We start from the raw sequence: 26,220 nt of genomic DNA on the forward strand, positions 1-26,220 counted from the left end.
CTCTCTTTCTGGAGAAAAATTCTCTATATTTGAACAACTCATTAAAAACCAAGATTCTCAAATCAAAAGCGGTATACAGTATTAAAAAACAATCTATACCTATAATTAAATAGATGGAATCTACTTATGAAAAGGGGAGAAAAGCCATGGGAAAACTAAAGAACTGATTCTTACTAAAGCCTTCTGGGTCTTCTTCCCACATTGTCAATTCTTCTTCAGTTAACAGAAAATAATGAGAGACTAATCTTCTACAAATCTCTGTCAAAGTGGGGTATGTGAAGAATGCCATCTTAATCTTATGAGCTTCAAGGGTTTCAGGGCTGCTATCTAGAAAAATAAAGTTCCAAGTTAATTGTACAGACAAAATTCTACCCAAGTAGGATTATATACCAAATTTTAAAATACACCCTTAGGGGAAAAGATATAGTGGTATATAAATTTTTATTTTCATTATGGACAAAGCACAAAAAAACTCTTTCTTCTGGTCACACGAGTCTTGCTTCTTTGTTACCACTATAGCTTGTGCACTATCATGCTATATTATCACACCACACTGAAGTGACTTGTTTCTCGCTCTCCCCTACAAGATTTCCTCATCTTGGTACACATACACATGATGAATTCTAAGTAATATAACAAAGAGCATAGCCTATATGGAAGTAACCTCTTATAAAATCAAGTCAGAGAAAATTTTTAATTATACCAATAAATACAGCCTACAACATGAGCTGCAGTGGTTACTATAGTACTTTAATCTTAAAGTCCCTGGGCTTCCACTGATCTCCTATTGTACTACAAAGACAGCTTACTAAATGCATTGTATGGTTTTTTTTAAAGCTGGCATTCACATAAGACTCTAATTCTCATCTCTATTTCATGTCGCAGCAACATTTTATTTTTCAGACTTCATAAATTCAAAGAAATTACATAAAAGTAGCATTTATTTCACACTTCAATTACAGTAAAAAAATGAAAAAGTAAAACTACCTGTAAAGCATTACCTTCAAAATTTTTGGATGGCTTATAAGCATAATTTTTGACAATCATCTTAATCAGATTCATGCATTGGACAATGAATCGTTCAAATGTAACCCCTTCACCAACTTCTGTAAATACATAGCTTACAGAAAATTCCAGAGATCTCTGAATTAGAGGAGTAAATGAAAAGGGATGCTGATCCAAAAAGTCCAAAAGCTATAAAGAAAATTAAAATATATTTTCCCAAGTTAATATAGGCATGTAATCATCCATAAGTACAACTCATGCAGTTTCACATGTAATATGTATGTTGCACACATAATATACTTCCTGAGTTGCATCATATAATGTGGATTATATCAGATATCTTAATTAGAACTTTCTATTATTTCTAGTATTGAGTTCAAAATAGACCTAATTCATACTTAATTTGTTAATAATGGTTAAATATAAAAACCCAATAATAATGGCTAAATATAATACAAAAGGAATAAGTATATACAAAACAGGCCTTTAAAAAGTACAGTTAGGCCCTGACTGGTTTGGCTCAGTGGATAGAGCATTAGTGGTCTGTGGACTCAAGGGTCCCAGGTTCGATTCTGGCCAAGGGCATGTACCTTGGTTGCAGGCACATACCCAGCAGGGAGTGTGCAAGAGGCAGCTGATCAATGTTTCTCTCTCATCGATGTTTCTGACTCTCTATCTCTCTCCCTTCCTCTTTGTAAAAAATCAATAAAATATATTTTAAAAAAATAATAAAAAGTACAGTTAGTCCTGACTTAAGATCATTAATACAGGTTCTGAGAAATAACAAACAAAACCCATTTTACCATAGGTTAACTGATAAAAACTAGAGTTAAGCTGCAGCATCTCATCATTATAATGAGACAACACTGAACAAAATGACATTATTTGAGGACTTGCTATAACAAATAAAAGCAAAAAATAAATTATCCTGCATTTCTTACATGAACTATATTTTGATGCATTAAATAGTGATGAGGGAGATTTCTTCTTTACAGAAGAACTAGAGGCCCAAAGCACAAAATTTGCACACTGGTAGGGTCCCTAGCAGCTAGCGGCTGCTGGCTGTCGGCTGCTGGCCAAGTACTCCCTCCCTTCCCCTGGCCGGCCCCGCCCCCGGTCAAACTCCTGGACGAACTCCCCACTGAGGGAACAATTTGCATACTACGCTTTTATTATATAGGAGGATTCCAGCTAATAAATGTAAAGGGAATCATAGAATGCCATCATTTTGTAACCCCTTATCAAACGAATCTAGGCCATGATTACCAATGGCTGCAAAAATCAGTAAGGGAAAGACTCTGAGAAGTTTTATAATGGAATAGAGGTCCAGTGCACAAAATTTGAGCTCTCAGGGAGGGGTGCTTCAGCCCAGATTGCGAGAGGGCGCAAGCCATGCTGAGGGACCCCACTGGTGCACGATTGGGACCGGGGAGGGATGCGGGAGTTTAGCCAGCAGTTGAGGGACAGTGGGAGGGCTCCAGGGCATGTCTCTCAATCCCGATCGGCCAGACCCCAGCAGCAAGCTAACCTACTGGTCAGAGCATCCATCCCCTGGTGGTCAGTGTATGTCATAACAAGCGGTTGAGAAGCCTTAGCATATCATTAGCATATTATACTTTGGTTGAACGGACGACTGGACAATTAGCATATTAAGCTTTTATTATACAGGACAGCTCAATAGATGTACAATATGATGCTAATTGGTCATTTGACTTCCTAATATTATATTGCCTTCTACATTTTATCTACATCCTGCTCAGCTGCACTATCTTATCTCTCTGCTTTTTCTAATGGACCTGAGAATAATGAGCTTTAGAGGAATCAAATTCTCTAATATTTTATTAAAATAGAGTTTTTACAACAAGGTGAGTCATTCAGTATAATCTATGGTATATAAATTTAATTATTATAGGCTTCAAGATAGAAAGGTGTTTTTTCTCCTCAATTTTCCTATAAACAGAAAATAAGTCACTAAACACTAAAGTCAAAATGTATACTTACAAAAACATAGCTTTCCTTACTAAATGTTCATATATATATTTTATTTGAAAAACACAATTAAGATAAAAAGAAAACTTACCACTTTAGTAAAAAGAATAATGGTCTTTTCCAGTTTATCTCTAAATACAGTATCTGTATCTACATTTCTACCTGTTAAAAATACATTTCAAATATTAGTACAAGTTTATAATATTCTATAAATTCAGAACTAAGACAATGATTAAACTTTTAGGAAAAATATTGTCATGTATTTTTGGGTATTTTGCATTAAGAATTCATTATTGTGCACTCCCGACTCTAAACAAATTAACCATAAAAACAAAGTTTTTATAAAGCAATACCAAGATTTGTACTTAAAGAGACACAGTAATCCTCAGTGCTGTATTTCACAAAATTAATTCTAAAATACAAACTAAACCCATTTTAAAGTAAAAGGGTAACAATTTTATACATGAATCATGAGTCCCATTTTCAAGATCTAAATTAGCCATAGTTGAAATACTTGTCAAGCAGCATTACGTAAAAGCAAAGCACTCAAAAATTAGCACATACTCATTATTTTTCCTATATCGCTAACCATTTTTTTCTGATAATTTCCCTGGCAAATAATAAATTCTTGTATATTCAGAATTATGTCCATCAGCCCATTAACTACTCTGCTCCTGAATCAAGCTCTTCATATTCTGCCTCATCTAATTCTCTTCTACTTCCCCCATGGAGATGGCCAAAAAAAACCCCACCATTTTTAGAAAAATAAACTACATTATATGAACTCTCTTATTCATCTTTGCATGCACAGTACCCAGGAGAGTGACTGTCAATAGACTCAACAATGTTTTTACTAAACTGAAAAGACATGAAAAAAATCAGTAACTCCTTAAAGTTGAGTACACTAAGATATCTTCTCAGGATAGTAAGTCCTCAAAAATACACACATACAGCCCTAGCCAGTTTGGCTGAGTGGATAGAGCATCGGATCGTGGACTTAAGGTCCCAAGTTTGACTCTGGTAAAGGGCACATACCTTAGTTGCAGGCTCAATCCCTAGCCCTGATCGAGACGCATGCGGGAGGCAACCAATCAATGTGTCTTTCTTACACAGATGTTTCTGTCTCTCTCTCTCTCCCCCTCCCTTCCACTCTCTCTAAAAATCCATGGAAAGTTATCCTCAGGTGAGGATTAACAACAACAAAAAATAAGTATTTGGCCAGGATGTACAATTTCCAAATGAAAGTACAATTTAAGAAAATGTGTATGTAAAATATACTAAAAGCAATAGAATCTTAAAGAAGTCTAACATCTGCACAGAATCTACACAATGAATATCTATTAAATGTACAAGTATTGTGGATGTCTGCAGAAATACAGAAGGTATGAACACAGAATTTTTTAAAAAAGGTTTCCTCAATATAAGGCAAGGCTTGTGTATGAAAACAAAGCTGAGAGTCCTATTTAACTTCAGAGAATTAATTATCAAGACACAAGATTTTAGCCTCTCTCCAGGTTTGCAAGTGCAAAGCAGAACCTATTAATGAATAAGGATTCTACAATAAAAAGTACTATCATGGAAGTACTTACTGCATTCCAGAAATTGTTTCAGACGATCAAATATTCCATGTAAAAAACCCTAGAAAATAATTTTTTAAAGTGTCTCAATTTATTCTGTAATAAACATTTACCTTAAGCTTTTTCAGGGATACTAAAACTTACCAAATCATCTTAAAAAGTTAAAATTAAGTAAGTAAAAAATACTCCACTATTAAAAACAAGTCTTATACAAGAAAGTATTATAGTAAGCCCCCCTTATCCAAAGGGATTAAGTCCTAAGACCCACCCCCCAATGGATACCTAAAACCTCGGACAGTACAAAACCAATATGAAATGAAATAAAGTAAAATAAATAAAATAAAATGGCTCTGAGTAGACCCAAAGACCCAATTTTTGCAAAAATTTCTGTGTACCTCCGCACCCCCAACACAATCCAGAAAACAATACTTTAGCTGACCTAAACCCCTATGTGAAAACTAGTATTTTTGCATACAGAGAAGTAGATGACACTATAGTAATAATAAATATACATCACAACTTAGGTTTACCAATTAGGTTTTCCCCTCTTATATACATATTTCTTAATTGATTGCAAAGAGAATTATAGGTGTTAAAAGGAGAAAAAAATCATTTTAAATATACAAAAACAGACAAAGGAAAATATCAAGAATATAAATAACTATGACACAACTGGTAATATTATAGTAGCAATCAAATTCATAGTTCACTTGAATTCAGATTCAAATGAACACTCTCAATGTATTATGTCATCTTGAGAACTTAGGCCTATTTCCTCTCCTTCATCTAATAGCTGCTTTGATGTAGTGAAAACAAACCACAAGTCTAAAAGTATAATTAACACACAAAATGGTTTTAAAAAAACATTACCTTGTCACATAGTAAATACATTTAAATGAATGCTAAGTAAAAAGAACAGGCTTCAAAGTTTTCAGGATACTACTAAGCATTTTCCCAAAATAACACAAAAAATCAGTTACTTCTTCCACTTACCATCACCTCCATATTCCTATGAGGTTCCACAAATCCATTAACAGTTAACTTACGCAGAACTGAAAAGTAAAATCAAGCTTTATTTGCATCTTATTTTTTCGTATTTTATCCTACTAAAATCATGATCAGAATAAAAACTTAAGAATCACAAAACCTCATCAAGCTTGGCGGCTATCGTCTTAACATTTAACAGTTACAGAAAAGTAACTTCTGGTCATTGCTTGCTTTGCTAAGTGGGAAAGATGGAACCAAAGCCAAGTTTTTACGACACAAAAGTAGTGTTCTTCTCATCATAACACTCATGCTTCTAAAACCATATTGCAAACTTTAGTTTAATTTCTGTAATTGTTAGTGCTTCTCACCTGCAGTAACTCCTATAGCAGTGATGGCGAACCTTTTGAGCTCAGCGTGTCAGCATTTTGAAAAACCCTAACTTAACTCTGGTGCCGTGTCACATATAGAAATGTTTGATATTTGCAACCATAGTAAAACAAAGACATATTTTTGATATTTATTTTATATATTTAAATGCCATTTAACAAAGAAAAATCAACCAAAAAAATGAGTTCGTGTGTCACCTCTGACATGCGTCATAGGTTCACCATCACTGTCCTATAGGTTGAAATTGAGGTTACCTCTAATCCATAAACTTTAAACTATGCCTTAACAGTAATCAAAAAGTTTCATTGTTTTAAGCTACATTCATGAAAATATAGTATCTATTAAAAGGTATATGAAAATTACTCTATTTCCTAATATGGAACAGACTATAGTGCTCAATTATAAGCATCACACTTTATGAGTAAACTGGTATACACAGGGAAACTAGAATGATAAAAGATCTGAAATCAGATCTAGATGTAAATAATAGCTCCAATGTCTATAACTGTATTGTCTTAGGCAACTTTTCTAGAGCTCACATTCCTTATCTGTAAAATGTGGCTAATAAGTCCTACCACATAGGGTTACTAAAGAATTTAGTATCTACAAGTAGATCACGTAGCTCAAATAGTAACAACTGAATGGCAACATACAAGACTATAAAATTTAAAATCACTTTCAGAAAATAATTTTTCAGACAGCATTGCTATCTATGTAATTAAAGAGTTAGTGTTCACGAGGTGAAGTCAAAAGGCAGTATATTAAAAATAGGTTTAGAATGCACCTGTCTACAAGACCAACAATTTCTTTTTTTTTTAAATATATTTTATTGATTTTTTACAGAGAGGAAGGGAGAGAGAGAGAAAGTTAGAAACATCGATGAGAGAGAAACATCGATCAGCTGCCTCCCGCACATCTCCTACTGGGGATGTGCCCGCAACCCAGGTACATGCCCTTGACCGGAATTGAACCCGGGACCTTTCAGTCCGCAGGCCGACGCTCTATCCACTGAGCCAAACCGGTTTTGGCAAGACCAACAATTTCATACATCATTTATCTACACTCAAAAGTTATGCCCTAGCTGGTTTGGCTCAGTGGATAGAACACTGGCCTATGGACTGTGCACTCCCTTTGGGTTCTATTCTGGTCTCAAGGGCACATGCCCTGGTTGCGGGCTCAATCCCCAGTCAGGGGCTTGCAGGAGGCAGCCAATCAATGGTTCTCTCATCATTGGTGTTTCTATCTCTCTCTCACCCTCCCTTCCTCTCTGAAATCAATAAAAATATGGTTTTTAAAACGTTACTACAGTAGGTCCTCGGATTACATAGGAGATCCGTTCCTATGGCGCAATGTAACGCGATTTTCACCGTAAGTCAGAACCCACCTACATAAGTACCTACGTCACTCACATGGAGCACATACACAGCAATGAAGTGAAACAGTAAAAAAAAATTTAAAGAAAGATAACAATTCCTGACCTTTACTTGTAGTAAATAAATAATAAAAAACATAAGGCACGTATGTACATACGTCGAAATGATGGAACTTTTTTTGTTTTTAATAAATAAATGGGAGCTGGTGATGAGTCCCACATAACCCAAGGACTGTCTGTATATCATAATAGAAATAAATAGAGTTCAAACTCATCTCTCTATAACAGACATGCTCTTTCCCACCAAGACACCTTGATCTATACTACGTGGGAGGGTCCTTTCTTTCTGCCTTCATTGCCTAGTTAACTTAACTTTGACTTTATGATTTTGATTCAAGCATCACTTTCTCATTCAAGTCTTTTCTGACCATATTATCAGTTATCATAACATCAGGAAGGCCCCTGTCACAGATGTCATTTTACATATATCTGTGTGGTCATTTTATTATTTCTGTCTCTCCAGTGCCAACCACTGACCTATAAATCTGTTGAATGAAATAATAAATGTCTAAAACAGGGGTCCTCAAACTTTTTAAACAGGGGGCCAGTTCAGTGTCCCTCAGACAATTGGAGGGCCGGACTATATTTTAAAACAAAACTATGAACAAATTCCTATGCACACTGCACATATCTTATTTTGAAGTAAAAAAACAAAATGGGAACAAATACAATATTTGTATTTGCATGTGGCCCGCAGGCCATAGTTTGAGGACCCCTGGTCTAAAAGATACTAAATGCAAATAGGTGTAAACTTTGAGATTACATGTGAAAAAAACTCCATTCCTAAGACTTTAAGTTGTAACAAGACAGAGATTAATAGCTGGAGAGAATAAGTACTTTAAAGAAAAATGCTATGGGTTTGTTTGTTTTTTTCTAGGTCAAATGCTTTAGAAATGCTAATGTGTATCTAAGACCGTTAGATGGGGAGGTAATGAAAAGCTTAAAGCACGCTAATAAAGAGTAGAGCTATATCCTTTTTTCAGGAGTTAAGCTCTGAAATCAGTAAAGCAAAAAAAGTCTACAGTCAAAAAAACTCATGAAAAATCTTTAATCATTAAATTCACAGTTTTGTTATACAACCTTATTATTGGTTTCTCGGACTCTTTCTGAGTATGCATCTCTCTCTAAAGCCTTTGAATTTCTTCCACAAGGATGTTGACAAAACCATCTGCACTCACTTGTAAAATCAGCTGTATTGGATTTTACTTGTCAACAGTCCTTTAAAATCATTCCCTTTTGAGCACAAGGTTAGGTTTTGTGCATCTTCAGGTACTAGAGTGAGTATGATAAAAGGCCTTGTGAATAAAACAGAAGGATGCTAAATGAGCTCTAGTAAAAGAAAACTAAAGGCTGCTTGAGATCAAATTAAGAAACAATCTAAAAGAGCCTCAGCAATCAGAACAGAAGGTGAGAGAATATAAGACAAAGAGAACAAGCCAAGTGAGTGTTTTAAAAAGGAAAGGAACCTCAGAATACATTCAAGATAAATAACTCAGCCCAGGGGAAGTAAAAATGGAGATTTATGCAAAGATTATGCTGTATCTTGGCCAGGTGGCTCAGTTGGTTGTAGCGTCAGCCCCTACACCAGCGGTTCTCAACCTGTGGGTCGCGACCCTTTCACAGGGGTCGCCTAAGACCATCGGAAAACACATATATAATTACATATTGTTTTTGTGATTAATCACGTGGCTTTAATTATGTTCAATTTGTAACAATGAAAATACATCCTGCATATCAGATATTTACATTACGATTCATAACAGCAGCAAAATTACAGTTATTAAGTAGCAACAAAAATAATTTTATGGTTGGGGGTCACCACAACATGAGGAACTGTATTAAAGGGTCGCGGCGTTAGGAAAGTTGAGAACCACTGCCCTACACCAAAAGGTTTCGAGTTTGGTTCCTGATCAGGGCACATAGCGGAGGTAACCAATCGATGTTTCTCTCTCACACTGATGTTTCTCTCCTAAACATCTAAAAAAATCAATGAAAACATCCTAGAGTGAGGATTAAAAAAAGAGAGAATGCCCAGCATACGAAAACACAACCCAAGATGATACCCCATCAGGTACCATCTAAAATCTAAGCGAGCCTGAGGTACAAGTAAAAAAGATGGACCCTGAATTCTTGGGCAAAAGAGCTGGGAAATAGAGCTGAACTAAGCCTTGTGGACAGGAGAGGTAGCATGACAATAAGGGTAGCAGCCCTTAACACTACATACATGAGAAATGTAAAGTAGAAGCAAAAGAAAGAAGTATTTGAAAAGAATGTATTCTGAATCAAGAGATGACAGTAATGTAAATATAACATAACACTATTGTAGTTCTGGCTGGTGTGGCTAGGTGGTGAAAGTGTTGGACTGCACACCAAAGGGTCGCAGGTTCCATTCCCAGTCAAGGACACGCACCTGGGTTGCAGGTTCAATCCCTGGCCCAGGTCGGGCACATTCAAAAGGCAACCAACTGATGTTTGTCTCTCACATCGATGATTCTCTCTCCCCCTTTCTTTCCTCAGGGAGGATTAACAACAAAAACCCCAAAACATAGAACTATTGCACACTTTCATCAATTAGAGTAGGAAGAGTTATTCTCATAAAAGAAAGACAAACTAAAAATAATCCCTTGTCTCTAAGGGAAAAATTAACTCTTATTCTCTTGGTGAGACTAGCAATAGAAAATCCATCCAGAAGAACTATTTGGTGACTATTCTGAGGTATGTCATTTCAAAAATGAACATATCAAGTTTAACAGCACCTTTCAATGATAGTAGAGTTCGTTCTAGTGAATTTAGAGCTGCAGCTTCATTGCCAGAAGAAACATGATGAAGGAATGTGTCTGTGTGGTGATTCCACAGAGAGCAGGCAAAATTATAAATTCCAGAAGCTAACTGCAAAGAAATATCAACAAATTTGTTCACATTATAGAAGTCAGTAATCAATTAGACCTACACAGTAATACATTTCAGTTATTAAATTGAGCACACATTTTCAATCAGATTTGAAATAGTCAAGAGTCATTTATCACAAAGTTTCAAACTTTTAAAACCAAAATGCATAGTAATAAATAGTTTACTTAGCTGCTGCTATGAACATACATACACACACACACACACCCTAAAATATTAGTTTCTTGAAACAACACTAAGCCTAATGCTTACATTGTAGTCTGATATATTCTTCTTATACTTTTTATCTTCTGCTTATAGGTTTAAAACACTGATTTATGGACTGTCACTGAGTACATCAGATAAGTCAATATACTAAGAAATACAAAGGAGTCAAATATCTGTGTCCTGCCAGTTTTACCCATATTGCTTTTGAGCATTTAGAGCCAGGAACATACAAACCACACTGCGTGTCAGGCTGCTTTTCTAACACACACTGCTATTTAAAGCCCAAGTCTCAGACTGAGAAGCAGTTAGCCTCTGCCTCCCAGGTTGAAGCAGAACCAAGTTTCAGTGGTATCTTCAGTTTTTTCCCATAAGGTCGAAGACCAATCTAGCTGAGCCTACATGGCCATTTTATTTAAATAAAAATCAGATGAAAGTGCATATGACTAGTTATTATTAGCATACTACATAAAAACAGAGGTTGCTGGTTTGATTCCCAGTCAGGAATCAATAAAAACATGTTTTAAAAATTGCATAGCAAAGAATCTAAGAAAAATAAATCTAATAAGTAGGTCAAGAACTTAGCTCTATGCCAAGAAAATATAAAATGAGAAGTAATAAAACTAATGTACAAAGGTCTTCTAGGAAAAAACAGATTAAAAATGCAAACATCTATATTGATATTATGCTATAAGATTTCCATCTCAAAACTTTAATGGTGCTTATATAGATTAATCTAGAGTAATAAAGATTATAAATTCATGGAGTCATACAACATTAGAACTAAAAGGAAATTTTAAAGAATCAAAGTTTAAGTGCCTTGCTCAAAATTCCAAAGCTGCTCAGTACAAAGAAACATTCTTCACTGGAAAATAGAGCTTCTCATAATTGTTAACCCATATCTCTAAAAACAAGTGAAATATAATGCTCTCAAAAGATCTTCAATCTTTTTTTAGGTTTGGATTACTTTATTTACCACAGGATATACCTTTGTGGGTTACACATGTCTAGATATTATTTGATTAATACATTCATAATTACATTAGAATTACTATTTGTACCTTAAATTTCCTTGCTTTCATAGACTTTGGATTGTCACTTTAATTGTACTTAATGTCAACTTTTTTAGATTCAGGTTTGTATGAAATTTTATAGAAAATGAATTCCTTTTTGTGTCAAATCAAGCTCAATTTTGTTACTGCAAAACAATTTTCTCTCAACTGCTGATTTTGTAATTTGTCACCCCTGAAAAGAATTTAACTTAACATGGAAGGAAAACAGGATATAAAAATTGTTGGGACACACTGAGCAGAAGGTAGCAGTTTTAAATACAAAGCGCACTGCTTTGCAATAGCAACTAGCTTACTTTTTTGTCTATGTGTGAAAAACTAATTCAGTACAGTAGATGAAAACTATCTTGGCATTACAGTAAACATTTTTTAATGTTTTTATTGATTTCAGAGAAAGTAAGGGAGAAGGAGACAGAAACATCGATGAGAGAATCATTGATTGGGGGCCTCCTGTTAGCCCCTTCCTTGGAATCATGCCCACAACCCAGACATGTGCCCTGACTGGGAATCGAACCGTGACCTCCTGGTTCATGGGTACTCAACCACTGAGCCACACCAGACAGGCTAAACATTTATTTAAAGAAAAGTTGTCCTGTATTTCAGATTACCAAAATAATAGAGGCCACTTTATTAACTAGCAAAATTGCTTTTTATAATATTTTCCCATATATACTACCTTCAATTAAACTACACATCTTGTACCCCAAGGCATCAGACAAGACTGCCCTCCTAATCTACACTATGTTCCATGTTTCCAGGTTCACCTACTCCATTCCAAAATGAAAGGTTCTAAGCCAGTGGTTCTTAACCTTCCTAATGCCGCGACCTTTTAATACAGTTCCTCATGTTGTGGTGACCCCCAATTTCATTGTTACAAATTGAACATAATTAAAGCATAGTGATTAATCACAAAAACAATATGTAATGATATATGTGTTTTCCGATGGTCTTAGGTGACACCTGTGAAAGGGTCGCGACCCAAGGTTGAGAACTGCTGTCTAAGCTGAAATATTTTTCCAGGTATATTAAGTTTTGTATATACTTCCAAAACTCCTTTTTTTTGAAGTTTTACACAATATTAGACTTTGCAATCTAACTGGTATCTAAGAACAAGTATCCCTTCTCTACTGTTTATTCACTTAACAGACAATTACTGAGAACCACCACTTAGGTACATCCTTCTGGGCTTGAGAGTAGGGTTATAGTAATAAAATCTACAGTCCTCCCTCATAAAAGTCATAGTATAATAGATCTCAGAATGGTAAGTTAACCATTATAACTCAGCACAATGTAACAAATATTGTGCTGGAAGTAAGTACAAGATGCTGGATAGACCTATATTTTATTCTATATGGAAAGGAAATAGCCTCTCCATATTGAGCATTTAGAGCCAAGAACATATAAATCACACTGTTTGTCAGGGTCCTACATATTTTAATAACAATAAAATCAAAGGATTAAAGAAAGATGTATTTCACCTGGAGGTAAAAAACAAACGGAAGGGATAAAAGTGAGCTTCACACTACAAAGAAACATAGCAAGAAAGCTGGAGTAGTCAGAAAGCTATCCAGAATAGATCCCTGATTAGATAAAATCTGTAGAGATTGCCTAGGCTAAATATAAATTATACCTGAAAACGAAAGCAACACATTTGGGGCATACAACTTGAGAAAGCCAAACTAAAAATTAAGGCTTCCATAGAAGGGTAGTAAAGAATAACTATAAGACAGAATATTCTAGATATTTGACTTCTATATGGAAAACTTCCAATATAAAAACAATGCACAAACGTAGATGTGAGGATGAAAATAGAGGCTGAAGTGATGTAATTTGATGGAAGGGGCCACAAGCCAAGGAATGAATGAAGGTGGTTTCTAGAAGCTAGAAAGGCAAGGAAACAGATTCACCCCTTGGAGGTGCCAGAAGGAACACAGCCATCATGACATCTTGATTTTAGGACTTCCGACTTAAGAACTGAATAAATTTAACGAAACTGATGTCTGTCAAAGAGAACTTGGAAAACTGAAGTTTGGATCCATTATTTTTGGATCAAGGCACACCAGATTACTCCAAGAGGAAAAAAACGTTTTAATGGTTTGTCACAAATTTATAACTTTACAGGAAGAATTGTCTGCAAAAGGCAAGAAGACATAAGAAGAATTAACCCTGCACAAAATGAACTTGAGATAACCAATACTCTTCTGAATCAGATAAAGGAAGATGCTGTCTTCTAAAAAGTGAAAGGTGCAGTCAAGAGTAATTTCTTCCAAAAATATTTTATGTTTGTCTGTATTCCATATATATTTGAAATATCAAGGTCCTACATATTTTGATAACAATAAAACCATAGGATTAAAGAAAGACGCAGCCGAAACCGGTTTGGCTCAGTGGATAGAGCGTCGGCCTGCGCTGTGAAAGGTCCCGGGTTCGATTCCGGTCAAGGGCATGTACCTGGGTTGCGGGCACATCCCCAGTGGGAGATGTGCAGGAGTCAGCTGATCGATGTTTCTCTCTCATCGATGTTTCTAACTCTCTATCTCTCTCCCTTCCTCTCTGTAAAAAATCAATAAAATATATTAAAAAAAAAAGACAGACAGACATATTTCACCTGGGGGGAAAAAACATACAGAAGGGATAAAAGTGAGGAAAACCAACAAGAAATTCATAGAAAGACCTGAAAGGATAAACTTTCCTTTCCTTGTCCATTTCTTTAGCTCCAGTTAGATATCAAGCAAAAGTGACAAGGATTTCAAAGCAACCTTTCACTAAAAGAACTGCTCTTATACTCAGCATCCTCAGTAAACATAAGATTGACGATTTAAACCACTAGGTTAAAAATAAAGAGGGCAGCATGGCCAGTGTGGCTCAGTTGACCATGGACCCATGAACCAAGAGGTCACCTGTTCAATTCCTCTTCAGGGCACATGCCAGGTTGCGGAGTTGATCTCCAGAGGGGACGTGCACGAGGCAGCTATTCGATGTTTCTCTCTAGATTTTTCTATTCTCTCTCTCTCCTTCTCCCTCTCCCTTTCTCTCTAAAAAAAATCAAGAAAAGAATACTAATAATAAATAAATAAAAAAGAACTAATGTGGTTCTGACTTAAACTTAAGTGTACGTAAGAATCACCTGGGAAGCCAAATCCAGATTCCCAAGCACTATCCTCAAAATGAGGATTCCAAAGAAAAGCAAGAATACTGTTAAAAATATGTTGAGACTCACCAGTGTTATATGGTACAGTCCAAAAAGTCAGGTCGAACAACAGGAAAGTCACTGTTTTGGTAGTTAAAGACAAATACAAAAGCACCAAAGCAAATGAACGAAGAAAGGAGTCTTTTCAACAAATGCCGCTAAAACATGCAATAAAGGACTACTGCCCCCCAGTTATGTCAGGCTCCTTCCTACATCTGCCCATCCATTAACCAGGCATGTCAATTTTAACTTCCTAAATTTCAGGTCTGCATGTTCCCTTTACCACTGCTTCATTTAAGAGCTTTATCATCTCATCTGAACTACCCCAATAGCCTCAAACCAGTCGCTTTGCCTTCAGACTGTTCTCTACCAACCAATTCCCCTCACTGGCAGTGAAGTGGTCTTATGGTCAATCACTATTCAGCTTACAATCTTTCAGCTATTACCTATTATTCTGAACCTTTTGGAAAAAATTCATAACCTTTCAATAAAATATTTAGGTAAAATCATGAATAGTTTTATATAATATAAGTAGCATGGTTTTCATAATCTAATTATGTTAAATCACTTACATCAGAAAACAGTTTTCTATCAGCAGCCAGACGTTTAGAGGCCAGAGTCTTGGTGACATGATAGAAGGTAAGTAAAGCTCTGTGCTGTCGAAGATCATCTTGGACTTTCACAGATTCTATAAGAATGGGAATCAGTTCAGGCCACTGTCTGGGACAGTCCAATCGAGCAACTTTGGCAATGAGTACTGCAATCTGAGTTGCAATCTGGAGGGGGAAATTAATCATCAGAAATAAACATATGTATGGGGGAAAAAAGGAGACATATGTACTACTATTTCTAATACTTTAAACAAGAAAATAAAATTTTTTAAAAAAGAAATAAACATGTAATAAAAGCAATGGATAAGAAATGCATTCATAGTTCAAAGTTACCTTTTTGGTTATTATACATTTGACCAAAATGAATAAAATTTTCACAAAACAACTGCTTAAGACAGTAGTTCTCAAAGTGTGGTCTATGGATTTCAGAGTGGGGGGTGGGTGATTTAAAATCCTTCCAGGGTCTGTGAGTTCCTCCCTTTCCCAATAACCTATTTCCTTCATATAACTTCTACCAAAATAATATACTGCAACAGAGTAAATAAAGAAGCAGATATGAAAGTGTAGACATCTTTTTTTAAAATGTTTTTATTGATTTCAGAGAGGAAGGGAAAGGGAGAAACATCAATGATGAGACTCACTGATCGGCTGCCCCCAACTGGGGATTGAGCTTACAGCCTGGGCATGTGCCCTGAGTAAGAATCAAACCGTGACCTCCTGGTTCATAGGTTGATGCTCAACCACTGAGCTACACTGGCAGGCTGGACATCTTTCAAATAGCCAGACACCAAAGAGATATGGAAAAGTACAGAACAATGCAACTCTTCTCATTAATTTATCTATTGCTTTGAGAAACAGCTATCGTTCATCTTTTAAATTTCTATTTACATTACAAGTAATGATTTTATTATTTTTATTTTATACTTTTTTTTAACTTTCAGTTTTAGTTTCTAATACAGTAAATATTAACCCTAATCCTTTAGGGTTTTATTTTGGCAGTGTAAGGAACTTCTAGGATTACAAAGTTTGAGAACCACTGACCTAAGAATAGAAATGAACATCAATTAGGTATTTAAATAATGATATTTATTCAGATCAGTGTTAATCAAATTCTGACTGACTGAACATCTAAACCAATGACTTTCTAGATCACCCAAACTCTTCCTAATCACCTCCTGACCCAGTAAGAGCTACTCCATTCCTCTCCATCCTCCCTCATCTCCTTAAGGATCTATAAAAGCAATAATACGCTGAGATAAAATTGCATTGAATACATGACCAAATACAGTGTGCTTTGTATCCATAAGCAAAACTTACTTTATTCTTAGAAGAAAAATCCCACTATAAAAGAAAAAAAACTGTATATAGTTTACTATCTATCCCTCACATAGTAAGAACTGAAAATGTGATGGATGAAATAGACAAAATCGTGAAATCATCCTATAGTGTACAAACAGAAGGGCTCATCTAAATCACTAAACTTAACTTCCATGCAGTAAGACTACAAATACAGAGACATTTGCTTTCCATGTTAGCTAAAAAAAACAACTGAGGAAGTTTAAAATGCATACAAGTATGTCTTAAAATGACTTCTGAGTTTTAAGTAATTGTCAAATCTAGCCAAAATTCTTAACAGCTAGAACTGGATCTCAAAATTCAAAAATCAACAGAGAAATGTATATAAACATCACAAATGGACATTATGTAATAGATTTTATTTTTAATACCCAGTAACAAAATTAGTTTGAAAAAGAAGCAAAAACTAAGGAAAGGGAAAGAATAATTAGCATTCATTTTCTCACTAACCTGATTTATTGGTTCATTGAAGTTGGTGATTAGCCCTGCACGCAATGTAGATTTCTCCTCCTCTGAGAGAGCACTGAAAAAAAGATGTATTTATTATGCAAGAGAATGCTACCTAACAATAAATGCAGGTAAGCACTACTGTGAATTTTAAAAATAAAAAGCTTTTTAAACAAGGTGTCCCTGATTGTTTTGGTAAATAAATAAAATTATTTCCATTGTACGTTGGCACATCAAGTAATTCAAAAGCATAGAATTCCTTTAAAATTGAATAAATAAGAAGTACAAAACAGTAAGCCATATAATATAGACAAATCCACAGTAATGAATGTAATTTTTCTTTATTTTATTTTTTTCATCACTTTATTCCACTTTTACTCTACCTCCCTCCTCCCAATCACCACACTGTTGTCTCTATCCATAAATATTTCCTTTTTTTCCCTTTTTTGCTTAACCTGTATGAGCCTCCAGCCCCTACCCCAAGCTGTCAGCCTGCACTCTATGAGTACGTCTCTATTTTGCTTGTTAGTTCAGTTTGTTCATTAGGTTGTACATGAGCGAAATATGCAAGTGGTACTTGTCTTTCTCTGACTAGCATATTTCTCTTAGCATAATGAATGTGATATTTTGATGTTTGCTTTTGATGTAAAAATAGTTACAGACAAAAAATATTAACGGTTGGCTAAAAAAGAACCAAAAAACCTGTAAGTAAAAATTAGTTTTCCACTGACTTCTTTTTAAAATCTGATTGCAGTTGTTCTCTGGAGAAAAGGATCAGATATCAAAGAACGCTTGGGATGGAAGACTTACTAGAAATCAACTAGTTTAAAAATCTCTCATTGTACATATCTGGAAAGTATACACACAATACCAATATTCTGACTACACTAGATAGCAAAAGGACAGGGATGGAGAATATTCACTGTATAAGATGGTATGCACTGTACTTTTCTAACTATATGAATGTATTGTTTATTTAAATCTTAAATCCCTCATTTTAAGGTTTTCCATTCTGGCAGATGAATCGTCCCAATAAAACCAGCCATAAAAGTTGTAGAGAATTAAAAACAAGTTATAAAGCATCTGTTAAGATGAACTGTGTCCCCCAAAAAAGACATCTTCAAGTGCTAACTTCAAGAACCTGACTGTGACCTTATTTGGAAACTGGGATTTTACAGATGTCTAATCAAGCTAAAATGAGGTTATACTGGATTAGAGTGGCCCTAATCTAAGCAGTGGTGCCCTTTACAAGGAGAGAAAATTTGGACAGACACAGAGGAAACATGTGAGAAGAAGTCTATGTGACAATAGAGGCAGACATCAGAGTGATGCACTTTCAAGCCAAGGAACACCAAGTATTGCAGACCACAACCGGAAGCTAAAAATACACAAGGAAGGATTCTTTCCTAAAGCTTGTATCTTAATATATACCAGAAGAGATAGCTTGGGATTTAACTTCTTAATACCATACAATAACACTATTAATTTGTAAAATTTAAAGTAAATTCCAGTTTCTAATTCTTTATGTGAAAGTACAATCTGAAATATGTAATCATAATTTACTCTCCCTTAGTGATTTTAAAGGACTACTTATACTCATTATAACCATATTCTTCATATAACCAGTATAAAATCAATTTTAGGAATCATCTAAAATATAACTGAACACAGCAGTAGAAAAATTTGTGCTGCTGCACTGTTTCCAATAAATCAAAAATACAGTTTCTTATCACTAAATACTGTCTCTCAAAATTATGAATTTATTTTAAAATAAGTTGGCTTTACACTACTATATCTTAAGTGCAGCCTTAAAAAATTCTAGTTGCTTCCAATATTATTCAAGGGCATATTTTATAAGCACTTTGAAATAGACAAGTTTTTGTAAGGCCTTATAAATATAGGAGCTATGGTGCCATCTACTGGAAAACAAAGGCTGTTACTTCTTCAGCAAGGTTCACTATTTTCTATCAAATAAATTCCAGAGTCATGTCTGCATTTCCTGTCCATCAATTATATAACATGTAATTAATTATTAAGAGACATATGTTCATTTAACCACCTACAGAGAAATTACAACTGAATCTGATGAGATTACAAATGTATACTATCCCATTCCCACTGCAACGGAAATTATGCAAAAGAAACTGGAATTAACATCTAGTTGGCTCAGAATTGACCTGGGATTTCCTTCTCAATGACTTTTTTTCAAAATCCTAACCTCAACTTCTTTAAAAATAAAACACAGCCGAAACCGGTTTGGCTCAGTGGATAGAGCGTGGGCCTGCGGACTGAAAGGTCCCAGGTTCAATTCCGGTCAAGGGCATGTACCTTGGTTGCGGGCATATCCCCAGTAGGAGATGTGCAGGAGGCAGCTGATCAATGTTTCTTTCTCATCTATGTTTCTAACTCTCTATCTCTCTCCCTTCCTCTCTGTAAAAAATCAATAAAATGTATTTTAAAAATAATAATAAAAAAAAATAAAACACAAACATACATTTTTTTTCCAACATAAGTTATTCAACTCGGCCTTTGTTCTGTGCTCATCAAATTTGAGATCCTCGAAAGCAGGCCAACAAGAAAGTCATGCATACACCTGCCCATAATTAAATAAAGTCATGGGAAAAAGCAGTAATATGGATACTGATTTGTAATTAACTAAGTAGAATACTTTTCTTCTTTAATAAGTAATACATTTATTTTTCATTTAAGTATTAAAAAAAAAACATTTCACAAATTTGCAAGTCATCCTAACATAGGGATCATGCTAATCTGCTCAGCATTGTTCCAATTTTAATACGTGGGCAGCTGAAGTAAGCACAAACTCATTCTTTTACGTAAAGAATGAAGATTAGCCTTAACCGGTTTGGCTTAGTGGATAGAGCGTTGGCCTGCGGAATGAAGGGTCCCAGGTTCGATTCCGGTCAAGGGCATGTACCTTGGTTGCAGGCACATCCCCAGTAGGGGGTGTGCAGGAAGCAGCTGATCGATGTTTCTCTCTCATTGATGTTTCTAACTATTCCCTCTCCCTTCTTCTCTGTAAAAAAAAATAAATAAAATATATTTTTTTAAAAAAAGAATGAAGATTAACAGATATACTCCAATACTTCCCTGAATTTAAAAAGGATTACTGCACTGAGAGGGGGAGAGTGATGAAACTTACTGAGGTGCTACACGTCTCCAGTAACGATCAATTCCATTTTTAAAATACAGCACAGCAAGCCACCTTACATTAACATCCAAATCGTGATTTGTGAAAATATTCTGTAAATTAAAAAAACATAGTATTAGAATAAACATGTAAGTTAAAAGTATAATATACAAGAAAATATGAATAGATTTTTTAAATTAGTTTCATTTAAATTATATCACTACATGTATCATATTATTTTCTAAATATCTATAGTTCAATTCATATAAGAAAGTAGAATGCTCAGTAGAATACTAATTGTTTAAGCTTAGTAATGTATACGTGGAGATTCATTACATTCTTCTATTCTTAAGTATGTTTATTTGTTAATAAACGTAAAACAAAATAAACCTCATTATATATCACAATCTACACACATAAAAAAATCATCGAAATAAAATATCAAAATAGAGCCATTGACAACATAAATTCAAAGATTCTAAGGAGTGAAAGCCCTTGGGTTATTAATAAATACTATGAAATAAATTATTTGAAAGTATTCTCATTAAAACAAGTGTGCTTACAAATTGTTTGATAGCAAAACATTTTTAAGTTATATAAAGGCAGATGTGATAAGTTCAACTCAAAATTAACCAACACTCAAAAAATCTGCTTACTGTGCTAATACAGATAATCCTCATTTTTCACAGTAGTGGGAGATCTTAATAATGACTGTGCAAGCTAAACCATGTAACATTATTTTAATAATAAAAGAGAAAATTATAATGTTCTGTGATCTTTAAATTTTTTATCAAAAAATTAAAATTGTAAAATTGTTATAAAAACTATGTAATGATAGTTATAAATATATCTATACTAATAAAAGGGTAATATGCTAATTAGGCAGGCACGGGGGACAGCTGGGGGCAAGCAGGCAGAGTGGTAGGGGCAATCAGGCAGGTGAGTGATTAGGAGTCAGCAGTCCCAGATTGCAAGAGGAATGTCCGACTGTCGGTTTAGGCCCAATCCCTGTAAACCAGCAGTAGAACATCTTTCGAGGGGTCCCAGATTGGAGAAGGTGCAGGCCAGGCTGAGGAAAACCCCTCTTCCCTGTGCACGAATTTCGTGCACCAGGCCACTAGTATGAAGATAAAAAGAACAGTAAAAATAATATTTACATTGTAATTTTAAACATCACAGAACTTCCAGTCAAGATGGCAAGGTAGGTAAATGCAAGTACCCAAATCCTCCCACACCACATCATTAGTGAAACCTTCTAAGCAGACCCTACCAATATCCTATTTATTCACTCAACAACAAACATTTCTTAAACACTTTCAAAGAGCCATGTCCTGAATTAGTAAATGGCAGTGCAATGGTAGCCAACCATTTGGATGTTTCACTAACTAATCCACCAATACAAGTGGGTTTTTAAAAGTTAATATAATGGTGTCTGAATAACTTACCAGCAGCACTGAATAGAAACCTGGCTGTGTTTCCCACTGTTTCAACTGCTCCTCTGCTGGTTTTAAGAGAGCAGTGTCTTGACTAGTGGCCTGTGTTAAGACCTGAAGAACAACAGTGCTGGCACTATTGAGATCCATGGAAACCTGGCAATGATAAATTAACATACTTGAATGTACATTATACACAAAATATTAACAGAAACAGAGAAAGAGCTTCAATGTTCTGAATTCCTCCTATACTTTAATCATCCACCTCCTTCTTCAGGTTTCTATCTATCCTATGTATCATCCATACTTACTTAAAATTTCCATAATTCAATTCAAGCCAGCTAAAATAAAAATAAAGTTCAAGTTTTAAAATAATAGCCAATATCTGAGCATATATTATATGCCAAATATTATATGAAGGTTTTATTCATTTACATATTCCTAATACTAATTCTGTTTGGCAGGTAGGGAAGTAAAAGATCCGAGACTTTACCTTGCCATGGTCACAATTTTATCTTCTCTTTATTATATTCCTCCCTTTATGCCCCCTATGCTCTCTTCCACCTCCACCCCCCAACCACTGCCCACTCCACCCCCCAAGGTCACAATTTATTAAGTGGTAGTGCTGGACTTGAATACCAAAGCCACACCAGTCTTAATCAGTATCTAATACTGACTCCCTTGAGTGACAGGACTGCTCTCTAAAGCAGCAGACACCAACTGGTGGTCCAAAAGGTTAGCGACCACTGGTCTAAAGCATCTCTGTAGTCCCAGAAGCCCAATAAGGCACACAATATATGCTTAATAAATTTCTGCTGAATAAAGAAAAGTGAACAACAAATGACAAGTGCTGGCAAGGATGTGGAGAAAAAGGACACCTCGTGCACTGCTGGTGGGAATGCAGATTGGTACAGCCACTATGGAAGACAGTATGGAGTTTCCTCAAAACCTTAAAAATGGAACTCCCGTTTGTCCCAGTAATCCCACTTCTAGGAATATATCCCAAGAAATCAGAAACACCAACCAGAAAGGATATATGCACCCCTATGTTCATAGCAGCACAATTTACCATAGCTAAGATTTGGAAACAGCCTAAGTGCCCATCAGCAGATGAGTGAATTAAAAACCTGTGGTACATCTACACAATGGAACACTGTAGATATTTATGCTGCAGTAAAAAAGAAGGAATTCTTACCATTTGCAACAGCATGGATGGACATGGACAGCATTATGCTAAGCGAAGTAAGCCAGTGGGAGAAAGATAAATATCACATGATCTCACTCATTTGTGGAATATAATAAACAACACAAACTAATGAACAAAAATAGATCCAGAGACAGAGAAGCATCAAACTTCAGAGGGAAAGCAAGGGAAGGTGGGGAAGGGTTAAGAGATCAACCAGAGGACATGTACGCATGTATATAAGCATAACCAATGGACACAGACACTAGGGGGGTGAGGGCATGTGCTGGAGGATGGGGGTGGCCCGGGAGAGGACAATGGGGGAAAAACATATGCGGTACTTTAAACCAGCAGTCGCCAACTGGTGGTCGGTAAGGTCCGAAAGATTGGCGACCGCTGCTTTAAACAATAAAGAATTAAAAAATTAAATTAAAAAAAAGAAAAGTGACCATTTTTGAACAATCAAGTACTTCACACTGAACCACATGGCAGCTAATTAACTGATTTGTTTCATCCTGGAGGATTAAGGTGGGAAGCAGAGAGAAAAGACCATTAAAACAAACTGAAAAATAAGTTCCGAAAATAATAGTTGGAACCTAGAGCACATTTCCCCCCACAGAAGCACTACTATGAGTGGATCAGATAATAGGGCTGTTAGGTCCAAGAAACAACCATCTTTCATAACTTCTACTGGAAACATTTTTAAGCACTAATTAACTTATAAGAGAAGCTCTAAGCAGCAATCAGTTCCTAAACTGCAGATTAAATGCATCATCAAAAAGAACTTAATTCAGGAATGACAGACCTACAATGGATTATTAAAAACACCACGTAAATAAATCTTAGTAAATGTTTTAAAGATCCTAAACAAATCTATAAGAGCAAATCTGACAAGTGGACTAATATCACTTTTATCGAGGAAGAACGTACAGCTATAGGAGAGCTTCCCAGGTCGTGTAGCAAACTAGTACATGGCAGAGTGAGGCCCATAACTAGCTCTCTATTCCTACTATCACACAAAATGGCCTCACCACACCACCCGACTCCCAAACACCCACAAATCTACCATATTCTCCCAGAGTAGGTTCCTAAAGAAACTGTCAAAAAGATCTCTGAATCCATCAGAAACCTAAAAAGATCACATTCAATATCCATACAGTACTTAACTGGGGAATTCTCTTAAAAGGACAGTGGTGGCAACAAAGAACAGGGAGAGCAATGTATGGAATCATTCAAATGTAACAGTGTGGAAATAAACTTCATTTGAATTAAAAGATAGATGACTACCAATGCCCCCTAGAATTAGCATGCAGAAATATAATAGGGTTTCTACTGCTATTTGCACCTAGTATTGAAGCAGACATAACCAGTCTCCAAAAGAGAACTGAGTGATAAAGAAAGGTGGTGGAGGAAGAAAATAACAGGAGGGAGAGGACGGAGAAAATCAAGAGCAGACGGACAGACATAACTAACTTGTGTGAATGGCTAAATGTAATTTCTCAAAGGACTTGCCAGGATCTTCACAGAGATCGTCATTAGGTACACCTGAGGGCCATCGAAGCTAGTCTCTCCCAGTGGAAGCACTGTTACGTCTCCTCTGTGTAGAGGTCTATGTGTAGTAAGAAAAATCTTCTACATATGTTAAAGGAATGTATCCTTTTCCTTTCAGCGTTCCTATCAATTACCAACCCCCTTAAGGACAACCAAGCAAACAGCAAGATTAAATTTATCTAAGTTTTTTAATTGATAATGTAAACAATGAGGTTGATTTGATTTTTCATTAATTTGTACAGTTTCAAAATCATGAGAGAAGAAACACTGTCTCTATTTTATTGGCTACAAAAGAGAATTACTCAAAATCTGAACTCTTCTCTAAGAACAATAGAAAAGGAGGTGAAAATTAAAAGGGCAGGCATTTTGTACTTCTCTCTATAGTACTTCACAATTGAGTCAGTTCAGTTTATTCATTAGTAGGTTTATTCTATTCTTTGATTCTATAGAAGTCTAAACAAACTAGCAATATGTGAAAGAGCCTATAAATACTCATGTCTGTTACTGGACTTTCTAGGCTTGTTTCTGTAAGATACTCCCCCAATTCTAAAATCTAAAGATATATACATGTGCCTGTAGTTGAAAACTTACCATTTTCATTAAAAGAAACACAGACAAGGAAACTCAGCACTTCTGCCTGCCACCAACAAACAGATTGGCTGCTTCCTGCGAGCCCCTACTGGGGATTGATCCTGCAACCCGGGCATGTGCCCTTGACAGGAATTGAACCTGAATACCTTCAGTCCGCAAGCCAACGCTCTGTCCACTGAGCCAAACCGGCCAGGACCAGAAGAACTTTCTTGTCCAACTGCCAAACTATCTCTGTTGAGAAACTGTAATGAATCCACACTGTATATTATGGATTTGAATGGTACTGGCATCTTTGGAACTCTGGCTGATGTCCAAAGTCTATAATTTTTATTTAATTTCTTGAAAAAATACTCTTCCTTGCTTTGAATTAACATCAATTATTGTTGATGATACTCCAGCCAAATGCTTTTTTTGTTTCTTCAATCACTTTTCCTTATCTCTTGATGACTTTGGCATTTACATAGTCAAAGGATGTAAAAAATATCAGCTTTATTACGATATAAAGTACAGATCATACAATTCACTTACTGGAAGTATACAATTCAGTGGTTTTTGTATATCCACAGAGTTGTGCAACCATCACTACAATCAATTTAAGAATATTTTCTTTATCCCCAAAAGAAACCACATTCCCATCAGCAGTCACTCCGCATTTTACCTGGCCAGGACAAGAAAATTCTTAGTCTACATAATTTACCTTAATGATGGAAAAAAAGAAAAAAAGGTTTTAGAAAAAAATACAAAAAATTTTTTAAAAAGACCAAGTTAAAAGTTTCACTTTAAACTTATTCTAAATTTCCATCGGCAAATTTGCTTCATTTCTCTTCGCTACTCCCCTAAAATATCCCAAATTCTCAATAGCTTTAAATCATTACGGATTTCTTTTGTCAAGCACTTACAAAGAAATCATAGTAATCTACACTAATAAAAGACAAACATGAAAATTGACTGTACCTTCGCTACACCTTAAGCCACGCCCACCAGCCAATCACAGCGACTATATGCAAATAAACCCAACCAAGATGGCGGCCAGCAGCCAAGGAGCTGGAGCAAGCAGGAGGCTTGGTTGCCCCGGTGATGGAGGAAGCCAAGCTTCCCGATTGCCCCGGCTGGCTGTGGCCTCTGCTCAAGGCAACAAAGTTTTAATTAACG

At 35.6% G+C, this 26,220-nt stretch overlaps 1 protein-coding gene across 1 annotated transcript in view; it reads right to left on the reverse strand.

The window, feature by feature from the left end:
* IPO11 (importin 11) overlaps positions 1-26,220 on the reverse strand; it is a 138,026-nt gene that overhangs the window by 103,632 nt on the left and 8,174 nt on the right. Inside the window, exons 2-11 of the mRNA XM_006762425.2 lie at positions 21,756-21,899; positions 20,323-20,423; positions 17,166-17,238; positions 15,321-15,524; positions 10,134-10,266; positions 5,565-5,623; positions 4,584-4,632; positions 3,086-3,156; positions 1,002-1,194; positions 175-327 (exon numbers count right to left, since the gene is read on the reverse strand). Coding sequence (XP_006762488.1) covers positions 175-327; positions 1,002-1,194; positions 3,086-3,156; positions 4,584-4,632; positions 5,565-5,623; positions 10,134-10,266; positions 15,321-15,524; positions 17,166-17,238; positions 20,323-20,423; positions 21,756-21,893 — 1,174 coding nt within the window. The 5' untranslated portion in view covers positions 21,894-21,899. The remainder of the gene's footprint in view (positions 1-174; positions 328-1,001; positions 1,195-3,085; positions 3,157-4,583; positions 4,633-5,564; positions 5,624-10,133; positions 10,267-15,320; positions 15,525-17,165; positions 17,239-20,322; positions 20,424-21,755; positions 21,900-26,220) is intronic.

The sequence above is a fragment of the Myotis davidii genome, unplaced genomic scaffold (assembly GCF_000327345.1).
Source record: "Myotis davidii unplaced genomic scaffold, ASM32734v1 scaffold135, whole genome shotgun sequence".
Classification (NCBI taxonomy): Eukaryota; Metazoa; Chordata; class Mammalia; order Chiroptera; family Vespertilionidae; genus Myotis; species Myotis davidii.